The sequence below is a fragment of the Caretta caretta genome, chromosome 13, assembly GCF_965140235.1.
Source record: "Caretta caretta isolate rCarCar2 chromosome 13, rCarCar1.hap1, whole genome shotgun sequence".
NCBI classification, from domain to species: Eukaryota; Metazoa; Chordata; order Testudines; family Cheloniidae; genus Caretta; species Caretta caretta.
The window spans coordinates 3,046,702-3,069,062 of record NC_134218.1 but is presented as its reverse complement, the minus strand read 5'-3'; the positions used below and the strand labels follow the sequence as shown (position 1 = coordinate 3,069,062).

Here is a 22,361-nt window from a genome sequence, read left to right as displayed (position 1 = left end):
CCCTGTGTGTTAAAATTATCCGTAACCAAGATCCCAAAACATAAGTGTCTAACACATCCTGTGACAAATCATAAAAAGCATCTTTTCCCTTCTCTGGATGGTTGTTAACATTGTTTGAGTGTTGGGCTGGAGAATTTAACATGAAAGTGAGTGACACTTGTTTCATTGACTGAGTTCTATAGCCTAAGTGCCTGTCCTACATCAGGTTTCAGAGGAACAGCCGTGTTAGTCTGTATTTGCAAAAAGAAAAGGAGTACTTGTGGCACCTTAGAGACTAACCAATTTATTTGAGCATGAGCTTTCGTGAGCTACAGCTCACTTCATCAGATGTATACCGTGGAAACTGCAGCAGACTTTATATACACACACAGAATATGAAACAATACCTCCTCCCACCCCACTGTCCTGCTGGTAATAGCTTATCTAAAGTGATCAACAGGTGGGCCATTTCCAGCACAAATCCAGGTTTTCTCACCCTCCACCCCCCCACACACACAAATTCACTTTCCTGCTGGTGCTAGCCCATCCAAAGTGACAACTCTTTACATAATCAAGTCGGGCTATCCTACATCATTCACCATTAACATTGATTGATACACACCAGCTTCATGTCTGTCATCTACATACCCAGAGTAAATCAACTGTACTGACTGATTTCAAGGAGGTCAAGCTGATTGTCATATAGTGTAACTGATTTGGTCTGTTTTAGTTTTGTGTACTGTTCTTGCCTCCTAAAATCTGATTTTCATTACTCATCTAGCCTAGACCAAGGGCTTTTTCAGGACATGGGCTTCCTTGTGTATTTGACTACCTGCCCCTCATGTTTCTTATATGAAGAGCTTTTATTCAAGCCTGCTCCACACCACAAAGGCTCCTGTAGAAAATTTTGTTTTATGCACTAGGATTACTAACTCCCTAGATAACTCGATGCCTGTGGCACTATCCCCTGAATGCATCCGATGAAGCGAGCTGTAGCCCACGAAAGCTTATGCTCCAATAAATTTGTTAGTCTCTAAGGTGCCACACGTCCTCCTTTTCTATCCACAGGTAGACCTCCCTAGCTCTGGGACACAAGTGCTAGCTTTGTACGTGTCCCCATTCTACCACCTAGTGCAAGCTACCTCTGCATCTTTCTAGTCGTTCCCAGTCGCTTTACTGGCTGGCCAGTGCGTGTTTTCCCCGGGTGCAGCCTTGGTTTATCCTTTACCCAGGGCAAGTTCTCAGCGCAGAAAATTGGGCAGGGGCAGGTTGCGCTCACCAGGTTCCGTCCCCCCGCGGCTCCGCGTAAGGACGGGAGCGAGTTTGCAGGGGGAGGAGGGACAGGTTTGCACCGGTTTGCTTTGAGGTCTGACGCGGTTGCACCCAGCCCCCCACGTGCGGTGCAGGAACGGCCCCGCGCCCTGCACCGATTTGCTGGCAGGGCTGGCGGCCGCCCCTGCCCCGTGCAGCAAGCGCGAGAGAGCGCGCACGCGCCAGGACGCTCCGGAAGCTGTGTCACTCAGAGGCGCAGGCGCAGCGGCTTCTACTGGCCTCTTCCGCCCGGGCCGTAGGACGGGAGCCTCAGGCGCACGCGCTCGGCGCGGTGACGTGGCAGGGCGCGCGCCGCGGTGGGCGGAGCTAGCAGAGGAAGCGGAGCCGGGCCCCGCCCGCCCGGGATGCGCTTCGGCGCCCGGAGACCATGTCCCTGCTGCGCAGGCCGCCGCCGGACGGTACCGCGCCGCACGGTACGGGGGGGCTGGGCCCCGCGCGCGGCCGCGGCCTGCGGGGAGGGTGTCTGCAGGCCCCGCCCCTCCGGAGCCCCCGTGTCCCAGCTGCTCCCGCGCTCGGGCCGGGCCCCGCTCGCGCCTCAGCGGCCCTTCTCCCCCGCCGTGCCGGGCGCCGCTCGGGGGGCCCGGCCGTCACCCCCCCCGCACCGAGCCCGGCCCCGGCCCGCGCTGCCGAGCCCGGCCCCGCACCCCCCCCCCCCGCACCGAGCCCGGTCCTGGCCCCGCCCCCACCCCCCCCGCACCGAGCCCGGCCCCGGCCCGGCCCCCGCTGCCGAGCCCGGCCCCGCACCCCCCCCCCGCACCGAGCCCGGCCCCCGGCCCGGCCCTGCCCTGCCCTGCCCTGGCCCCGCACCCCCACCCCCCGGCCCGGCCCTGGCCCTGGCCCCGGCCCCGGCCCCGCACCCCCCCCCCGCACCGAGCCCGGCCCCCGGCCCGGCCCTGCCCTGCCCTGCCCTGGCCCCGGCCCCGCACCCCCCCCCCCGCACCGAGCCCGGTCCTGGCCCCGCCCCCACCGAGCCCGGTCCTGGCCCCGCCCCCACCCCCCCCGCACCGAGCCCGGCCCCGGCCCGGCCCCCGCTGCCGAGCCCGGCCCCGCACCCCCCCCCCGCACCGAGCCCGGCCCCCGGCCCGGCCCGGCCCTGCCCTGCCCTGGCCCCGCACCCCCACCCCCCGGCCCGGCCCTGGCCCCGGCCCCGCACCCCCCCCCCGCACCGAGCCCGGTCCTGGCCCCGCCCCCACCCCCCCCGCACCGAGCCCGGCCCCGGCCCGGCCCCCGCTGCCGAGCCCGGCCCCGGCCCCGCACCCAACCCCCCCACACCGAGCCCGGCCCCGCCCCCACCCCCCGGCCCGGCCCTGGCCCCGCACCCCCCCCCCCCGCACCGAGCCCGGCCCCGCCCCCGGCCCGGCCCTGGCCCCGCACCCCCCCCCCCGCACCGAGCCCGGTCCTGGCCCCACCCCCACCGGGCCCGGCCCGGCCCCCGCTGCCGAGCCCGGCCCCGGCCCCGCACCCAACCCCCCCGCACCGAGCCCGGCCCGGCCCCCACCCCCCGGCCCGGCCCTGGCCCCGCACCCCCCCACACCCGCACCGAGCCCGGCCCTGGCCCCGCACCCAACCCCCCCGCACCGAGCCCGGCCCCGCACCCACCCCCCGGCCCGGCCCTGGCCCTGGCCCCGCACCCACCCCCCGGCCTGGCCCCCGCTGCCCAGCCTGGCACCCACCCCCCGCACCTACTCCCTCTCTCGGCCCCGCACCCACCCCCCGCACCGAGCCTGGGTCCGCACCCACCCCACCCCCGCTGCCTCTCCCGCCCCCGCACCGAGCCCGGTCCCCGCTGCCGAGCCCAGCCCTGGCCGCGCACCCACCCCCCGCACCGAGCCCGGCCCCGCCCCCACCGCCCGGCCCGGCCCTGGCCCCGCACCCCCACCCCCCGCAGCGAGCCCGGCCCTGGCCCCGCCCCCGCACCGAGCCCGGCCCGGCCCTGGCCCCGCCGCCTCTTGCGCCCCCGCACCCACCCCGTAACCCGGCCCCTGCTGCCTCGCCGGCCCTGGCCCCGCACGAACCCCACCCCACCCCCCACTGCCTGTCCGGGCCCCGCCCCGAGCCCGGCCCCGCCCCCACCGGCCCCGCCCCGAGCCCCTACTGCCTGGCCCCGCACCCACCCCCGGCCTGGCCCCCGCTGCCCAGCCTGGCACCCACCCCCTGCACCTACTCCCTCTCTCGGCCCCGCACCCACCCCCCGCACCGAGCCTGGGTCCGCACCCACCCCACCCCCGCTGCCTCTCCCGCCCCCGCACCGAGCCCCCACTGCCTGGCCCCGCACCCACCCCGACCCGGCCGGCCCTGGCTCCGCACCCACCCCGGCCCTGCTCCCTCTCCCGGCCCCGGCCCGGCCCCCACTGCCTCGCCCAGCCCTGCCCCTGCTCCTAAGTCCCGCCCCCACTGCCTGACCCCGCCCCGCACCTAGCCCCCAGCCCAGCCCCCGCACCAAGCCCGGCCCCCCACCCACCCCGCCCCCGCTGCCTCTCCCGCCCCCACCCCCCCGCACCAAGCTCAGTCCTGCACCGAACCCCCACTGCCCGGCCCCGCACCCACCCCCCGCACCTGCTCCCTCTCCCGGCCCTGCACCCACCTCCCGCACTGAGCCTGGGCCCGCACCCACCCCATCCCCGCTGCCTCTCCCGCCCCCGCATCTAGCCCGGCCCCAGCCCCGCACCCACCCCGCCCCCACTGCCTCTCCCGGCCCCAACCCAGCCCCCGCTGCCTTGCCCGGCCCCGCCCCCGTTCCTAGTCCCGCACCTGGCCTGGCCCCACACCTAGCCCTGGCCCCCGCTGCCTCGCCCGGTGCCACACCCACCCCCCGCACCGAGCCCGGCCCCGCACCCACCCCCTAAACCGGCCCCTGCTGCCTCGTCCGACCCGGCCCCCGCACCGAACCCAGCCTGGCCCCTGCTGCCTCGCCCGGCCCCGCACCCACCCCCTCCCTAGCCCGGCCTGGGTTCAGACCACTGATGACACACAGGCAAAGGGTTTGTTACCCTCCAAGAGTATTTATAAAAAGTAACCCAGATGGTGTAAGTGTGTGGTTTCAGTCCTGCTACCTTCGGCCATTCATCCCCCTCCCTTCCTGTTGTGTGTTACCTTTTGTTTCCCTTGAACCGGGCTCTTGGGGGCACTGTTTCTTGTGTTTGTGCACCAACTACCGCCATAGAGCCCTAATCAGGTGTGCTTCGGAAATACAAATACACCCACTCTCTTATAGAATCATAGAATATAAGGGTTGGAAGGGACCCCAGAAGGTCATCTAGTCCAACCCCCTGCTCAAAGCAGGACCAATTCCCAGTTAAATCATCCCAGCCAGGGCTTTGTCAAGCCTGACCTTAAAAACCTCTAAGGAAGGAGATTCTACCACCTCCCTAGGTAACGCATTCCAGTGTTTCACCACCCTCTTAGTGAAAAAGTTTTTCCTAATATCCAATCTAAACCTCCCCCACTGCAGCTTGAGACCATTACTCCTCGTTCTGTCATCTGCTACCATTGAGAACAGTCTAGAGCCATCCTCTTTGGAACCCCCTTTCAGGTAGTTGAAAGCAGCTATCAAATCCCCCCTCATTCTTCTCTTCTGCAGGCTAAACAATCCCAGCTCCCTCAGCCTCTCCTCATAACTCATGTGTTCCAGACCCCTAATCATTTTTGTTGCCCTTCGCTGGACTCTCTCCAATTTATCCACATCCTTCTTGAAGTGTGGGGCCCAAAACTGGACACAGTACTCCAGATGAGGCCTCACCAATGTCGAATAGAGGGGAACGATCACGTCCCTCGATCTGCTCGCTATGCCCCTACTTATACATCCCAAAATGCCATTGGCCTTCTTGGCAACAAGGGCACACTGCTGACTCATATCCAGCTTCTCGTCCACTGTCACCCCTAGGTCCTTTTCCGCAGAACTGCTGCCTAGCCATTCGGTCCCTAGTCTGTAGTTGTGCATTGGGTTCTTCCGTCCTAAGTGCAGGACCCTGCACTTATCCTTATTGAACCTCATCAGATTTCTTTTGGCCCAATCCTCCAATTTGTCTAGGTCCTTCTGTATCCTATCCCTCCCCTCCAGCGTATCTACCACTCCTCCCAGTTTAGTATCATCCGCAAATTTGCTGAGAGTGCAATCCACACCATCCTCCAGATCATTTATGAAGATATTGAACAAAACCAGCCCCAGGACCGACCCTTGGGGCACTCCACTTGATACCGGCTGCCAACTAGACATGGAGCCATTGATCACTACCCGTTGAGCCCGACAATCTAGCCAGCTTTCTACCCACCTTGTAGTGCATTCATCCAGCCCATACTTCCTTAACTTGCTGACAAGAATACTGTGGGAGACCGTGTCAAAAGCTTTGCTAAAGTCAAGAAACAATACATCCACTGCTTTCCCTTCATCCACAGAACCAGTAATCTCATCATAGAAGGCGATTAGATTAGTCAGGCATGACCTTCCCTTGGTGAATCCATGCTGGCTGTTCTTGATCACTTTCCTCTCATGCAAGTGCTTCAGGATTGATTCTTTGAGGACCTGCTCCATGATTTTTCCAGGGACTGAAGTGAGGCTGACTGGCCTGTAGTTCCCAGGATCCTCCTTCTTCCCTTTTTTAAAGATTGGCACTACATTAGCCTTTTTCCAGTCATCCGGGACTTCCCCGGTTCGCCACGAGTTTTCAAAGATAATGGCCAATGGCTCTGCAATCACAGCCGCCAGTTCCTTCAGCACTCTCGGATGCAACTCGTCCGTCCCCATGGACTTGTGCACGTCCAGCTTTTCTAAATAGTCCCTAACCACCTCTATCTCCACAGAGGGCTGTCCATCTCTTCCCCATTTTGTGTTGCCCAGCGTAGCAGTCTGGGAGCTGACCTTGTTAGTGAAAACAGAGGCAAAAAAAGCATTGAGTACATTAGCTTTTTCCACATCCTCTGTCACTAGTTTGCCTCCCTCATTCAGTAAGGGGCCCACACATTCCTTGGCTTTCTTCTTGTTGCCAACATACCTGAAGAAACCCTTCTTGTTACTCTTGACATCTCTGGCTAGCTGCAGCTCCAGGTGCGATTTGGCCCTCCTGATAACATTCCTACATGCCCGAGCAATATTTTTATACTCTTCCCTGGTCATATGTCCAACCTTCCACTTCTTGTAAGCTTCTTTTTTATGTTTAAGATCCGCTAAGATTTCACCATTAAGCCAAGCTGGTCGCCTGCCATATTTACTATTCTTTCGACTCATTGGGATGGTTTGTCCCTGTAACCTCAACAGGGATTCCTTGAAATACAGCCAGCTCTCCTGGACTCCTTTCCCCTTCAAGTTAGTCCCCCAGGGGATCCTACCCATCCGTTCCCTGAGGGAGTCGAAGTCTGCTTTCCTGAAGTCCAGGGTCCGTATCGTGCTGCTTACCTTTCTTCCCTGTGTCAGGATCCTGAACTCAACCAACTCATGGTCACTGCCTCCCAGATTCCCATCCACTTCTTATTTGTGACATTGGCCCCAGTCCTGCAAATGTGCACATGCTTACCTTTAAGCACGAGTAATCCCAATGACTACTTAAAAAAAGAACAGGAGTACTTGTGGCACCTTAGAATCCATTCTACGCATCCGATGAAGTGAGCTGTAGCCCACAAAAGCTTATGCTCTAATAAATGGGTTAGTCTCTAAGGTGCCACAAGACCTCCTGTTCTTTTTGCGGATACAGACTAACACGGCTGCTACTCTGAAACCAGTGACTACTTAGGGGAAAAGGCAAGTCAAATAGGGCAGTCTTAGTTTTGTGTCTTGACAAGCAGAATATAATTGTTCTTCCGTTGCCTGAGAGATTAACGGGCTCAGTGACTGTGGCTTGAACGTAGAGCTGGAAGTTCCATTCCCCGTGCAGCAATGGACAATTCCCTTAGAAGTCTTTGAGCCTCAATTTCCTCATCTGTAAAATGAGAGAATACTTGCTGCCATCATAGGAGTGCTGCAATCTTTACAAAGTGTTATCTTGGTGTTAAATATTTTCAGTGCGGTGCCAATGCTTTCTGTTTCCGCGTACCATTGGAATTGTAGAGTTCTCTCAGCATAATTACTGAAATCAGACACTGGTACATGTAACCATCTCTATATAGCTCTTTAGCAGCCTAGGTGATCATCGGCATCTTTGATTTATTTATTTATTTAGCTTTCTATTTGTACAACTGTGTAAAAGAGCACCAGTCCCAGGCTCTGAGCTCCATCTTTAGTCCTGGACATAAACAAAATCCACTTAAACCAGCCAGCTGAGCCTTATTTTATGGAGGACCTGGAATTACTTGTATAGCAAAACCTACCTCATCCCTTTGGCTGCACATTTCTCTCAGACAAGAGTTTAAAAATAATTTACTGTTGGGGAGGTCAGTGCAGCATATATTTTCTTTCCTGGGTGTTGCTTCCTAAATTCTTTGAGCTTTCTTTTTTATAAGTTTTCTCTCCTCCTTCCTGATTCATTCACTATGTGCAAGCCCAGTGTTGACATTTAAGCTTGACTTCAGTAGGCAGTAGCTGAGTAGAAAGGAGGTAACTTCTGTTCACACACTAACACCTTGCAGAGTAACAGCCGTGTTAGTCTGTATTCTCAAAAAGAAAAGGAGTACTTGTGGCACCTTAGAGACTAACCAATTTATTTGAGCATAAGCTTGCATCCGATGAAGTGAGCTGTAGCTTACGAAAGCTTATGCTTAAATAAATTGGTTAGTCTCTAAGGTGCCACAGGTTCTCCTTTTCTTTTTACTAACACCTTGGTGTGCAGCGGGGAGGAGAAAGGAAATACAGGGATAGTAGAATTACTGGGTGAGGTTTTGATAACTTTCTCTGTTTACTGGCATCAGGTGACTTGTTCCTTACAGGGGAGCTACAGACCTCTCAAAAACTAAACAGAACTGCATCTTGATTGAAAAACAAGCTATACACAATGAGTTTTGAAAGGGATGCTGTTTAGATGGGTACCATCCACCACTTGAGCTACTGACTTGTTTGTAGGTGTTTGCAAAGCCTGTCATCCTGTCCATTTCTCTCATTCAGACACTTCAGAACATAACGCTATAAACTGAGCACTCAGGAGCAACTCGCTCATAGCAGACAAGTGTGCAAGAGCAGTGGGGAGGAAACACGCTTCTGATATCAAATATTCAAAGGGCTGCTGTAAACTACAGTGAGTGAAAGTGTGGTGGGAAAACCAACAATTTTCTCCATTAGGCCAGTTTTAGTCCATTCCTTCCCCGCTCCCCTACCCCCTCAAAAAATCTCATCCAGACTGACTTAGTACCAAATTAATGCAGTCCAAATCAAAAGGGCTATATAATGGATGGTGAGAGTGGCATTTAGACTGGAAGCCACACAAACATGATCTTGTTGGAAAAGCTTTTGAAGGCAGGCTAGATGTGCTCTCTCATTTTACTCATTGGAACTATGGCTGTCAACCAAAACCTTCAGACATACTGAAGGATTTTGCTGCCAAAGGGTATGGAAATCAGCTGGTTCTCAGCTGCGTTTCTGTTTTTCACGTAGAGCACAGTGCTGGCAAGTAACCCGCTGCAAATATGGCCACGCTGGAATCTGCTCTAAGGAAATATTTCTGTATCCTGTATAATGCCTTTAATTTGTTAATAAGCAGTTCACTACGTGCATTGTGTGTGTCATTCTTTTCCCCACCTGATGTCCCTAAAAATCAAATGTCCTATAAAGGCATCATGGTATATTTGCTTGATAGTACTTAGCCCTGACATATCACTTTACAAATATTAATTGACAAATCCTCCCCACGCTCCGGAGGGCTGGGTCGGTGTGATCTGTATGGAAAGTGAGTATAATTCTAATGTGAATACTCCTGTGCACATATGGCAGCATTGGGGAAATGTTCAGTTACGTGATATTTCTCGGTACTGATTTGGGGTAAGCTCAGCTCAACAATACTAGAGTCTAGCTGCCAGACAGTAGGACCGCAGAGTACCCATCTTATGAAACCCTCAACGCCTCAGCTGGACGGTGAGCCATCCCGGCACTGGATGCCAAGTGGCTTTGAATAGTAACTACTGGATCAGGTGCAATGGCAGTTCTGTTGAGGTCGTGTTAGAACGGAAGGACAAGGGACCCTGTAGAACACTGGTGATTGCTTCTCTGACACTTCGGAAGGCATATGTCATCTGAAGCACAGTGGCACATATTCCAGTGAGATCTCACAGGGTGTGAAGGACCTGCGGAGCCGGTAGCAGGGTAGCGGACTTGGCACTTTAAGTGGTGAAAGTGCCATTGTTGTGCTTGGCCTTTGGTGAAGATTCTTGGTATCCATTGATAATAGGTCACACATAATCTGCCCTTGCAGGGGAAGCAGAGTGAATTATCTCCTGTGCCTCTCCCATCTCTAGCCGGGGTGACACAAGATGTTTTTTCGATCAATTTTTTTACATGGTCTTTGCATCTGTGAGCATGTGCCTTTGTTTTGCATGCTGGACTATAGCTGTAACCCTGACACTTTGTTTTTTGTTCCTCTTGCAGAGTATAATTCCAAGAAGAAAAGGAAAGTAGCGGAGATTTATCAGGCCCTGAACAGCGATCCCATTGATGTGGCTGCACTCAGACGAATGGCAATCAGTGAAGGGGGTCTCCTGACAGATGAGATTCGTTGCAAAGTATGGCCAAAGCTTCTCAATGTGAAGACAGATGATCTGCCTCCTGCTCCAGGTACTGAGAAGCCCTTTCTTTGCTGCTTTGGGAAAAACTCTAGTGATCTTTGTACATACTTGGGGTTTGAATTGTGCTGTTTTTAACTTCATGTAAATTGAGATGCCTTTTCCATTGCACTTGCTTGAGAATCATACTTGTGGCGCGGAATGATTCCCATGGTTTCACCTGCATTACATATTTAATTATATGAATAGAAGATCCAGGAACGAGCTGAATTTTTTATTTTTCCATTGCACTGTAAGAGCCCTTTTACGGTTTGGCCACATTGATTGAAGTAAGCGTGTTTGGAACACAGCTGATGTGGTCTGGTATAATTAGCGTGCAAAATGCACGTTAAACCAGTAGCAAAAAGCTGCAATGTTGCAAACATACCTAGTTTAATTACCTTTATCGTGAATGGGAGCTTGGCTTTATTGAATACTAAATGGAGGTTCCTGTCCTAGGCATGGGTGAATCAGTAGCCAAATTTCTGTAAATTGAAGCTTGTACATAGAGTAAGTCACATCTGAGGCAGGGAAAGTTTGCTTTCTAGTGACACACAGACCTGGAGGAGTTCCATATGCAGTGGTTTTTACTTCCACAGCCCCCAGAGTGTAAGATGGGTTTTTATGAGCGGAAATATCTGTTCAAAAGTGTGCATTCCTGGTTGCCCTTGAGTAGCTAGGGTTGAATTAAAAATGCAGAGCTGCAGGAGACTGGGGACTAATGTTCAGCTCCACACAGCTGCGTGCATGGCTTATGGCACGCTAATGATTTCTTCCACTTACGGTGTTTTAAATATCTTAGCTACCCATGCTTAATTTCACTCAATTTCTATTTATTAAACTGTGTGGTGTTGCCTCTACCCCTATGTAATGTCTTAGAGCTATATTCTGCCTTACTCCAGTGGCATGGTGATGTGGCAAAGACTTATGCCGAAGACAAAGAAAGATGATGATGTAAGGATCTTAAAAAGATGTTTGTACCAAGGAAATTAGTGTCCTGATTTCTGGCACTGAAATGTCATAAATTGGTATTGACAGTGCCAGAATGTATAGCAGTACTGGACTCATGTGTAACAAGTGAAAATGGGGATCTAAAATTGAGGACTTGAACAGTTTGGAGCCTAAATTTCATGTCCTTGACTTATGCAGGGTCCTTCTCTGAACCAGCTCCCTCTAATGCTCTCTGTATGCTACTCAGTGACCTGGGTGGGTTTGTAATGCTCTTTTTTCTCCATCAGGAAAGGAGCTGCGAGAGGACAATGAAGACTACCAGCAGGTGTTACTGGATGTGAGGCGATCCCTGCGCCGCTTCCCACCTGGTGAGATGGTCTTCCTGTTTATAGCAGGGAAGCTCCATGTGCACCAGGAGCTCCCTGTCCCCACACCTCCGTGTGATGCATCTCACTTCTGGGGCCAGAGTAGATCTGCAGGAGCAATACTCCAGGGGCCCAATGAAGTGGAGTCTTCTGGAAAGGCCTTTTCGATCTGTTTGCCACAACACCCATTTCAGATATGGCTGCAGGCTTCCTCAGGCTTTTCCTTGCACTGCAGCTGTTTGTCAGCATGTTCTTTCTACACTAAATTCTCACCCTTAACTTGCTGACTCATTCAGCCAGCCCATCTGGTACAGTTATAACTCACCCTATATCTAGAGAGGCCTGACTCAGATATAACCATCCCTGGCCATTCTGCTGTTGTTCATAGGATGCAACAGAGTCGTGTACGGTGATTGAGGGGTTTACCATTTTCCTACATGTATCTTGGGCTGAAACATATCTGGGTTTGGAGCCTGAGTTCACTAACGATTTATGTGGATTTTGGTTTTTTTTAATCATTGCTAAAGCGTGTTCCTTCCAGTGACTGTCATGCACCAACCTATTCAACTCTCAACATTTAATAACAAAACCTTCTTGCTTTTCCTTAGTTCGTATGGTTGGTTGGTGCTTGGTGCTCTTTACAGACCCTTTTGTACTAGCAGTTACCTGACTTTGCAGAGCAGCTGTTTGTTGCTCCTGGGCAGAAACTGCTTTTCACTGCCTGCTTTTTTTCTTTGTATAAACAGTTAGTATATTCAGATCATCAGTATATTGTGGATACCATGCAGATCCCTGTTGCTCAAGGTTCTGCTAACACCATATTTCTTTTGAATGGCCATATTCGGACAATGCTTAGAATTCATAATAGACCAAAAAAAGGAGATCTTTGTCTTGTCAAAACCTTGCTTGGGATTTTGTGAAGCTTGTTCTGCTGTGGGGCACTGTATCTACTTATATGGGTCCTGGCAAAAGGTGGATACAGTTTTCTCTACACATGGCGTTCTGTTCCAAAGATGCTTTCTGTCAGTGGGCAGAACCCTGTCTATAGGTGGGCAGTGCGATCACTTCTATGAGCTTTGCAAATCCAGCACAGTTTCCATGAAAGTGGATTAGTTTAATTCAGACTTCTGGAATATTAAAAATAATTAAAATCCTCAGCATATACAAGCATGGAGTGTAATTTAGCCTTCAAAATGTTTTACAAACACTAGTAAATCCTCCCCATCCTTGCAAAGCGAATATTAATATTCCCATTTTACAGATGACGAAACTGCAACACAAAGGGATAAGCAACTTGCCAAAGGCCATTGCAGAAGTTGCCAGAACCAGGATTAGAACCCAGGAGTTGTTAGTTTCTAGTCCCATGCTCAGGCCACGGCACCATGCCCCACACTCAGATAGGGTTGGTTGACAGTTGTCAGGACATTGAGATTGTCTCTGCATGGTAGAGCTGGTTAGACTGCTCCTGGGATTCTGTGGGTGACTGACACAGTACATGGCAGGTACCTTGTCAGGTCTCTGACTCAGCGTTGCACTAGGCCCATCTGCTGCTGTCCCCACAGGGATGCCAGATGAGCAGAGGGAAGGGCTCCAGGAAGAACTGATCGACATCATCCTGCAGGTTTTACAGCGCAACCCCCAGCTGCACTACTACCAGGGCTATCATGACATTGTGGTCACTTTTCTGCTGGTCGTGGGGGAGAGACTGGCGACTGCTCTTGTGGAAAAGCTTTCGACCCACCACCTCAGGTACTTCAGCTGGGCACGTGTGGCACGTCTCCTGCAGAGTGGGGTGACGAGGAGCTTCCTGCCCACCTTCCCTGTCAGAAGCCCCATGTTGTGGAGAAGCCTTACCTGCCATTCACATAGGGAAGAGTCTGGAAATGTAGGGAAAACAAAAAGGCCCCATAAGCCCGAAAAGCAAAGCATGAACAGACTGGCTGCTTTCAGCCGACAGTGCTAACAAGGCCAGGGGTGCTATGAAACTGCTGTGGTAATGATGTGAATAGCAAATGACTTCACAGAGAGCCATGCTGAGGGGAAAGCTGAAGTGAGGGCTGGTTGTTCTATTGTGGAATGCACTGCCTCTGTACATTAAAAACCCACTTCATAGCCCCACATGTGACCACCTGTTCCATTCTCACTTCCATGGCTTCCCCCAGGGTGGCCTAGGACAATGGCTCACTTTTCACGCAGTGCAGTAGGCTGTCCTGGACCTGGTCAGCGGTGAGCACGGTCAGGTACCGTGGGAGAATCTGAGTGAGTTGTGTGTGTCAGCCAGGCTGGAAGTCGGCCTCTGGACTGGTTCTGAAGGGAGTCTTCTCCCGTCCCCCATTGGGGAGCTGTTGGCTACAACCCTTGGCACTGGGAAGGCATTAGGATTGTGCTCACATTATTTTCCTAACTCTGGGCCTGTCTGCACTCAGGCGTGCACGGACGTAGCCAAAGGTGTGAATAAAATCAGTGCTGTAATTTCAGTGCAAGGTTATGTGTAGACCCACTGTTAGTTCTTACTGCTAGTGGTAGGTGGCTGTTCCAGGGAAGAGGGTGTGCTAGGGCAGAGTCCCTGGCTCTTTTCTGACTCCTTGTTGTGAGACTGGACCTCTGGAAGGGGTGGAATGCAACAGGGTCAGCGCTCCGAGATGCAGTTGTAGGGACAGCCCCACCCCGGGGTCAACTGGGTTGCAAGTGTGTCTTCACTACTGATTGGCTCTGTGTGTTGTGCAGTCGCCGTGGTGAATGGGACCGGAATGACACTGTAGCCTGATGGAGCTTTTGTTTGTCTCATGACAGGGATTTTATGGACCCAACTATGGACAACACCAAGCACATTTTAAATTACCTGATGCCCATTATAGACCAGGTGAACCCTGAACTCCATGACTTCATGCAAAGGTATGTCAGGGTTCACCAACCCTTTCCCTTTCTCAAGAGGCTCAGCAGCAGCTCCCAGCCAAGCCCTGCCGTTCTCATGGTGTTATTCCAAGGCACTGTGTGGCTCAGCTGGGTCAGGGCCTGCACAGCACAGCGGTGCTTTCCTCAAAATGGAGGGGTGGCCCCACCACTGATAAATGCGGAAACCCCTGTGGCCCTTGGTTTTCCAGCAGCCCTGCTGCCCCTTGCTTCTGAAGCCATTACACTGTGTCTTGAGGGCTGGTTCATACTGTGGCATCACCACCCTGGCTCCTTGTCATCTGTGCTTGCATGACAAAATGATTAGCAGCTGGTGTGGAACATAATTCTAATTAGTCAGTTCTGATTGCCTCGTTTGTATAGTTTTGTGGGCGTGAGACATCTCCTCTGGGGGCCTTCTGCAGTTTATCATTGGCCCTGAGGATAATTGGGGCCTCTTTCAAAAATGGCGGTGGGTTGAAATCGGGGAAAGGGGGGACCTGTCCAGGGAAAAGCAGAAATGGCAAACTTCTGTTCAGAGTCCCTTGCCCACTAGACCCACGGCTGCGCTGTCCACTGTGCAAGCAATATGTCTGTAGTGATGAGGTTGACGGCCGACTCCCAGAGGGAAGCCCAGTGTCCATCTCAGAGTGGGGAGCCCGGCTGGAGGGTTTGTAACTCATAGCGTGCAGTGTGCTATACACAAGTGCAGCATACATCACTCTCTTTAAAACGCTTCTGAAGAGAGACTCCAGGGTCAAACTCCCGACCTTTGTGATTGAACTGTCCCCTCTCTGAATGAACCGCTTTCACGCGGTGGTGATCTGGGAACTGAGGGAATCCTCGGATATATGTGACGTTCCAAGATGCACCTGAGTGTATGTGGTGCAGTACTGGGCGTTTCCATGGTGGTAGCATCTGTCTGTCAGAGGGAGGGAGGCACAGTTACAGTGGTGGGCTGGGCCCTAATCTCCCATCACTGGTGGTCAATGGCCCATCCCTTACCAGAAATGGAGGAACCCCTGCCATTAAGGGATCACCAGAAGGTACTTTTATCCACACTGGAGAGGTGTGGCAGAGGAGATTCTGGTAGCAGATGAGCTGTCTAACTGGGTGTTTTCTGTTTGCACAGTGCTGAAGTGGGGACCATCTTTGCACTCAGTTGGCTCATAACCTGGTTTGGGCATGTCCTGGCTGACTTCCGACACGTGGTGCGATTGTATGACTTCTTCCTGGCATGCCACCCGCTGATGCCCATTTACTTTGCTGCTGTGGTAGGTATCAGTGTTGTGACTTTGTAAGTGAATGAAACCAGTGTGTACCATTAACAGTTACACAGATGGGGCTAGTGAATTCAGCATTGGTTTCTAACCCTGTTCCATCTAGAATGTCAGGTGTACCTAAGGCCCTTTCCAAGGAAATGGGATTTAGTGAGTTCAGTGTGTTTTTAGTGAAGAACATCACATGTCTCTCTTTGCCCACTGCCCTGATCTCTGAATCCTGGGAGTAGAATCCTAGCTGTATGCACCTTCCTGCTATTCCCATACAGGGCAGTCGTCATGGCTGCACTGTGTGGCCAAGAGGGAAGCAGGATATACAACAAGCTTAAGCCTATTGTTTCATACTACAGAAATGAGTGAATGTGTTGGGCAGACCCTGGGTTCAATACTGACTGGAATTCTTTTTCTTGGCATTGCCACTGCAATTTGAGATGGAGACTTAACAAGGCATTATTTACAGTAAGGGCTTGGTTGCAAGCAGGTTTCTGATTTGTGTCCATGTGCCATTTATCTGAGTGCCACCTAAACAAATGTCGCTTCCAAAGCAGTTTCACCCCAGGGTGCCTTGTTCAGATACTGACTGGGCCTGGCTCAGGAGTCTTGGACTGCTCTCAAAGCCACAGCACCTCCGGCAGGAGCTTTTCATGGCTTCAGTGCAGCTAGGGGAACTTACTATGTCTCCTCACTCAAGAATGTGATGTTCTAATATGCGCCTTCAGGCTGGATCAAGGAATTCATTAGAATTGAGGGGTGGAGGGACCCTTTTCATGGCAGACCAAGTTCCTTCCAGGCCCTAGAGGCAGCAGTAGTGAATGAAAACAGAAAGGGCACCAGCCTACCCCAGAGCACTGAGCTGCTGCTTCTTTCCCTTTGCAGATCGTGTTGTATCGGGAGCAGGAGGTTCTGGACTGCGAATGCGACATGGCTTCCGTCCACCATCTCTTGTCCCAGATCCCGCAGGACCTTCCTTACGAAACCCTGATTAGCAGAGCTGGGGATCTCTTTGTCCAGTTTCCTCCATCAGAGCTTGCCAGGAAGGCAGCACAGCAGCGTGTTGAGAGGTGAGTGCTGGACGGCGTGCATTTTTGCTGTGCGACTCCCAGCACGCAGCATTGGCGCAGTTCAGGAGGGAAGCCCAGTGTCCATCTCAGAAAGTGCTCGCAGGAATGGAGTATGACTAGGATCAGATCATGTGCTTTAAATCCTCGTGCTTCGGACCTGGGCAGGCAGAATGTTCCATTTCACCTAGTCACAGCTCTTTAAAAGAAAGCCAAGCCATACAGATTGGGTCATTCCATCAGGCTCTGCCTTTTCCTTTTCTGCACAAACTCTGTGACAGCATCCTCGCTCCCTTGGGACTTCCCTTATGCTGCCCCCTCCCTGCTGGATCCATTCCTTCTGTGGGCTGGGATTCCTCGTCTCTGGGTCCAAAAGCGAAAGCGCCTGTCTGCCATTTGGTCCCCACACAAATCTAAACCCCATAGCACTTGGTCGGGTTAATGGGCAGAGCTTTGTTCAGCTTTCAGTGTGGTATTAAGATGATACACTGTTTGTTGGATGGACTGTTCTTGGGGCTGGTGGATAGAACACCAGCAGAACAGTACTTAGGGACTGACTAACATAAGAACGGCCAGAGTGGGTCAGACCAAAGCTCCATCTAACCCAGTATCCTGTCTTCTGACTGTGGCCAATGCCAGGTGCCCCAGAGGGTCATCATCAAGTGATCCATCCCCTGTTGCCCATTCCCAGCTTCCGGCAACAGAGGTTAGGGACACCATCCCTGCCCATCCTGGCTCATAGCCATTGATGGACCTCTCCTCCATGAACTAAGTGTTAGCAATGCTCTGTTAATGCCTAGTCAAACCAGCAAAGCTGAAAGGCCCTCACTACTCCAGAGTGCTGCTTTTCCATGCCAAGGGTCTCTTTCAGGTTCTCTTTAGAACACCGGTTTCCATCTTTTGCAGTCACTCACCCTCTGGCTTTATCCCTCTGGCTTTGGGAGTATCTTGTGGAGCAGGTGTTTCTACCAACATTTCTCTTTGCACTTCAGTTAGTTGCTTTTAGGACAGTGTAGGTCCGCAGTCCCCTGCTCCTTCATCGCTCTCATTCAGCCAGCAGGGTGGAGTATATTGAGGAAGCTCATCCTGCTCAGAGCAGCTTTCTGTGGGCTAAGGGTGTCTGGGTGCAGAAGGACCCCTTCAGCTCCTTTTCTCTTTAATTCGGTCTCTTTCACTTGCAGGACCGCTGCATCCACCTTTAAAGACTTTGAGTTGGCTTCAGCCCAGCAGAGACCAGACGCTGTGCTGCGACAGCGCTTCAGGGACCGGCTCCGAGTGGAGGAACGGACAAAATCCTTCTTGACAAAACCAAGGACCAACCGCTTTGTCAAGCTGGCAGTGATGGGGCTCACGGTGGCATTGGGGGCAGCTGCTCTTGCCGTGGTGAAGAGTGCACTAGAATGGGCACCCAAGTTTGAACTGCAGATTTTCCCCTGATGGAGGGAGAATGGTGCCCTGCCAATTTAAAGATCACGTCTTGCCATAGCAGGAGAGGACGGTGTTTCCTTTATTGAAAGGATTGTCTAAAAATGACTGGTGTAGAGAGTTTTCTAGTCCTGCTGCCCTCCATAACGCAACTTGCCTTTGTCTCCGAGTCAGGGGGGGACTGGCCCAGCAGCAGTGCTCACCATGTGAGGATGCTCACCTTGTTCTCGCCTCCCTGAGCAGCAAGGAAACGCCTCCTCTCTTACTCTGAGGAATTAGAAGCTAACACTTCCTGAGCTGGCAATGCCTGGAACAGCCTGGCTGGTCAGGTTTCACACGCACTGACTGGACACCTGCAGAGTCTCCCCAGAGTGTAATGGGAAAGGAAACAACGAAATATTTTCAGGTAGATGAGCGGTCACATCTGCACTAGCAATCAGTCTGGGAACTCAGTGGGTTGGGGGAGGTTAGACTCCTGACGAATGATGTAAGTAGCTTTCTGGTTCCAGGGCACCCCTTTCTGGCCTCCCCAGAGCACTCCGCTGTCTAAAGAGTCGTGGACTTATCAACACTCTGATCTTTTTCTTGCTCTGCAGGCAACGTTTTAGTAGAGCAGACCCGTTTTGCAAATTCCTGTCATGGGAATAGACCACCTAGACCAACATTAGGGTTCAAGGTTGTCACCACTGTCTAACAGCATGAGTTACATTAGTGTCCTAATCTCCCCAGTCTAGTATGTTTACAGGAGGGAACATCCATGGGCTTTTTCTGGTCTGCTGGAGAGAGGTCAGCTCTCAGCCAGCCACACCAACTTGACTGGTAATAAGCGTAGTTGGTTCTTTCCGTTCAGCAAGATGAGACAGGGCTGAGTGTGAATTATTTGCCTCAGGTGAGAACAGTTACTTGCCAGGCCATACCAGCTAGTGTTACTACACCGAGAGAAGCCATTTCAATTGCTAACTTTTAAACACAGCCTTTAAACTAAAAGATTCTTCCCACAGTAGCTTGCAGCAGGACAGAAGCCATTGCCACTGGAAGCCCCTTTAAAATCTCTCCAACTAACTGTTCAGACTTTCACATCAACACTTAAAATGCTGCAGGTGAGTGACTTTTCCAGAAATTGACCCCAGGTGCTTACAGCCCAGCTGCTCACCAGATTTGCCGCCAGCTTCTCCTCCTCCCAGCCCCAAAACCTCCAAGCACCTAGTACTGTCTAACTTAAACTAAGCCAATAGACACTACACATCTCTACCTCCTCCTCCATTGCTGCTAACCTCTCCCACAAGTGCCCTTACCCTGCCCCACAGCTTCTGAGGGGACTGACTGTCCCCCACTGCATCCCACCTAATGCCGTCTGCCCCCGTTTCCAGCAGTTACACACATGGAAATTAGGTGTTGGTTGAAGAGTTAAGGAAATCTGAATAGACTAGAAGCTTTGTGCTCTGCAGTAATCTGGAGCCTTTTATTAGTTCTTAATATAGTCAGTTTTATATCTGAGGGACTCTGACTGTGCCCTCTGTCCTGAAGGCACCATGCCATTCAGAACTGCAGCGTAAGGACATAATAGTGCCTAGATAGCATAGCAGTGTGCACCGTATCCAAGCATAACTTTATCGGGTCGGAGCAGGGCTCTGAGCAAAAAAATTGCCCTTTGCTCCTGCAGTTGCTGATGTCTGTGGTATGTTTTGATTCAACAAACAAAAACAAAACAGCAAGAAGGAAATTTGCACAATTCCCCTTTCTGTTGTTGGCCCTTCTTTGTGGGCACCTTGCTTTCTAGTGACATCTGGCTAGTCAGTGATCAGGTTGTTTCCACTCAAGCAATCACTCCTCCCCTTTGCTGGCATGTCTTCTAACATGCTGCAGGTTTAAAAGGTATTGTCAATTTCTGGCTGCATGGGAGTGGGCTGCCCAACCAATGGGAAGTTGCTGGTGACATCCTCTGCAATAAATGGAGTTGCGGGTATGGGAAGAGCTGTTAAATGAAGCACTTTATTAAAAAAAATAAATAATAAAAATCCACTCCTAGAAGAGGAGGGTGCTCTCCCCCAGGGGTTATTTTCTCACATGGTTTACCTTCCTTGCCTAAATACAAACCCAGGACCCTGGTTCCATCAGGGGCACCTTGGATGCTTGTAGTTGATCTCATTGAAACAGAAGATACCTTCCTATATAGCTACCAAGAGAGATGAGCCCTTCTGCAGCGTTTGGCCTGTGTTTAACTTGGTGTGGTTTGTGATAGGCCCAGGCCGGGAATTAAGAAGAGAGGGAGTGTGTGGGAGGATTTTTCCAAAGCACTGAAGTGAGTTGGGAGTATAAGTCCCATTCAGTGGGGTTTATACTCCTAATTCAGGGGCTTCTGCAAATCCTGCCTGACCTGTACAATTAAAATACAGTGGGGGGGGATGTGGCCTTTTCTGTTGTGTAAAGGCAGCCGGAAAGGAGTTCCCTCCCCCATCTGAAAATCTTTCTGCTGTTTTTTTTTTTTGTTTTTTAAACATTAGAAATTCAGGTCTTGTCTCACCTGCTTTGCTTATCAGATGCTGGGCAACTAGAGAGCTGGTAGGATTGATATCACAAGTATCGAGGAGCAAATAATGAGTAGTTGAGAGTTATAGTCGACTTTTAACATTGTTTTTCCTGTTAACATCTCTAGCTCCAGCACCAGACGCAGTTGGCAGGAAAGATCTTTGTTAAAGGTTGAAATCCTCTATCCATGCTTCAGTTAACAGGATACGAGAGTGCCTGTTCCAGCTCTCTGGTCCTCCAGCACACGCAGGGAAGAGGAGACTTGATCTTACTGACTCCTGAGGGAAAAACACAAACATCCCTGCTTGCCTTCCGTATGCCTAGTAAAGCAACAGAAGGTGCCATTGCAGGGACCTCCTGTGGCACTGAGTGTGATTTCCCCTTGCGTGTACAGATCAAAAGGCCTAGCAGGTAGCCTGGAGATGCTGCTAGAAACCAGTACAGCTTGGGGATTTAGTCAAACACCTCCCACACCTAAGCGTGAACCCCTGGCTTACACGCTCAGAGTGGTTTCCAGCCCATGTGTAAGCTCATTTCCGCCTGGAGGGGTTACTGGACCTTCAGTACCCTTCTGTGGCTGAGGGTCCCTGGACTGCACTCGGGCTCTCCAGGAACGTACCAGTTTCATTCTCTTTTTACACCTTCACGGAGGAGGCCGGGATGGCCCCTCCTGAAAGACACTGTTTTCTTCAGGTGGTTTATGCTGTACAAAGACTTGTATACATGTGTAAATGCTGATTTGTACAGAACTGTGTAAAATAAAGAGCAATACCCGGTTACCACATACCTTCCCCAGTGTGAGTGCGCCTCGGGGCTAGTGGCTCTGTCTGCCCAGGCACGTGGCTTGCAGCTTGTGAGGTGCCAAATTGGTTTTTCTGTCTCCCCCTGAGCCTAGAGCTGGCCTTGCTCTGCAGTGAGTGAGTCACCCAGTGGTTCTGTTTCCAGCTCTGCCACCAACTCAGGTGTGTCGCTGCTCAAGGAACGTCATTGTTTCTAGTTCCCTATTTGCCACAGGTTCACTTCTGAACTGAGGAAGGGGAAAGGACGAGAGAACGGGTGGGTGAGCAGGGAGAAGCTGAAATGCACTTAGTGCCATGGCCAGAGATGCTGCTCATGTTGCCCAGGTCACTCTTAGCCACCTCGAAAGGAGGCTGTGGTACCCATCCAGTCCTTTGGGCAGCTCGCTCATTGACCCCAGCCCGGAGGCACCATCTGCAGCTGGGTTTGAGTTCATTAGTAACCCTCCTCCACGCTCTGTTCAGCCCTGCAGACGCTGCCGGTGTCCCTCTCCCCAGCTCCATGACGTGTAGCAGGCACGTGGTAGCAGGTGGCTGTTCACTAGAGTGGGCTGATGCTATTTTTAGTGTGCTGTGACTTCCTTCCAAGAAGTAATTTTCATAATAGCGTTTAAAGTTTTTTATGTTGTAGGAATGTTATAGTGGACGTATGACTTCATCCGCGGGTGAAACGCAGCCCACCCCCAGCACAAGAGCAGCTAGTTACCAGCATTCTGCTAGCCAGCAGCTTAGGCCAGGAAGGGAGGCAGACTTCACACCCAAGGAAAAGCCAGGTGGCCAGATCGTGTAAAGGGAAGTGGGATTTACCCATGAATAACCAGGAGCCCAGGCTCTCTCATGCATGGCTCAGGCCCTAGACAGCAGGCTGGGGTAAATCAGCATGGACGGCAATGAAGCGATGCTGATTTGGCAGCTCAGGGGATGTGACGGGGATTCTGTCACAGTGAGACGAATTGCTGACAGACACCAGCCCCTCCCAGTACGAACGAGACACTTATTCCCCAAAGCAGGAGTCATTTGGCCTAGTTTGGGAGTTACGTCTACGACCCACTAATGTGCTGGGGCAAACTAACCCTG

General features: G+C 52.3%; 1 protein-coding gene across 2 annotated transcripts; it reads left to right on the top strand.

The window, feature by feature from the left end:
* The first annotated feature begins 1,597 nt into the window (after positions 1 to 1,597).
* Positions 1,598 to 21,271, top strand: TBC1D20 (TBC1 domain family member 20). Of its 2 annotated transcripts, XM_048820820.2 has the most exons (8): positions 1,598 to 1,724; positions 9,815 to 10,000; positions 11,226 to 11,306; positions 12,866 to 13,052; positions 14,097 to 14,198; positions 15,328 to 15,469; positions 16,352 to 16,536; positions 17,715 to 21,271. In XM_048820820.2, the coding sequence occupies exons 1-8, from the start codon at positions 1,679 to 1,681 to the stop codon at positions 17,968 to 17,970; spliced, it is 1,185 nt and encodes a 394-aa protein (XP_048676777.1). In that variant the 5' UTR covers positions 1,598 to 1,678; the 3' UTR covers positions 17,971 to 21,271. The 2 variants fall into 2 exon arrangements, with proteins under 2 accessions (XP_048676777.1, XP_048676775.1); XM_048820818.2 differs by lacking the exon at positions 1,598 to 1,724 and having other exon boundaries at positions 9,763 to 10,000.
* The last annotated feature ends 1,090 nt before the right edge of the window (positions 21,272 to 22,361 follow it).

Bases quoted from the DNA above. Each gene is read 5' to 3' on its own strand.
- TBC1D20 (XM_048820818.2), top strand. From the start codon at position 9,763: ATGCTGGACTATAGCTGTAACCCTGACACTTTGTTTTTTGTTCCTCTT. The intron at 11,307-12,865 runs GTGAGATGGTCT...CTGTCCCCACAG, and splicing joins CCTGCGCCGCTTCCCACCTG to GGATGCCAGATGAGCAGAGG. The intron at 14,199-15,327 runs GTATGTCAGGGT...CTGTTTGCACAG, and splicing joins CTCCATGACTTCATGCAAAG to TGCTGAAGTGGGGACCATCT.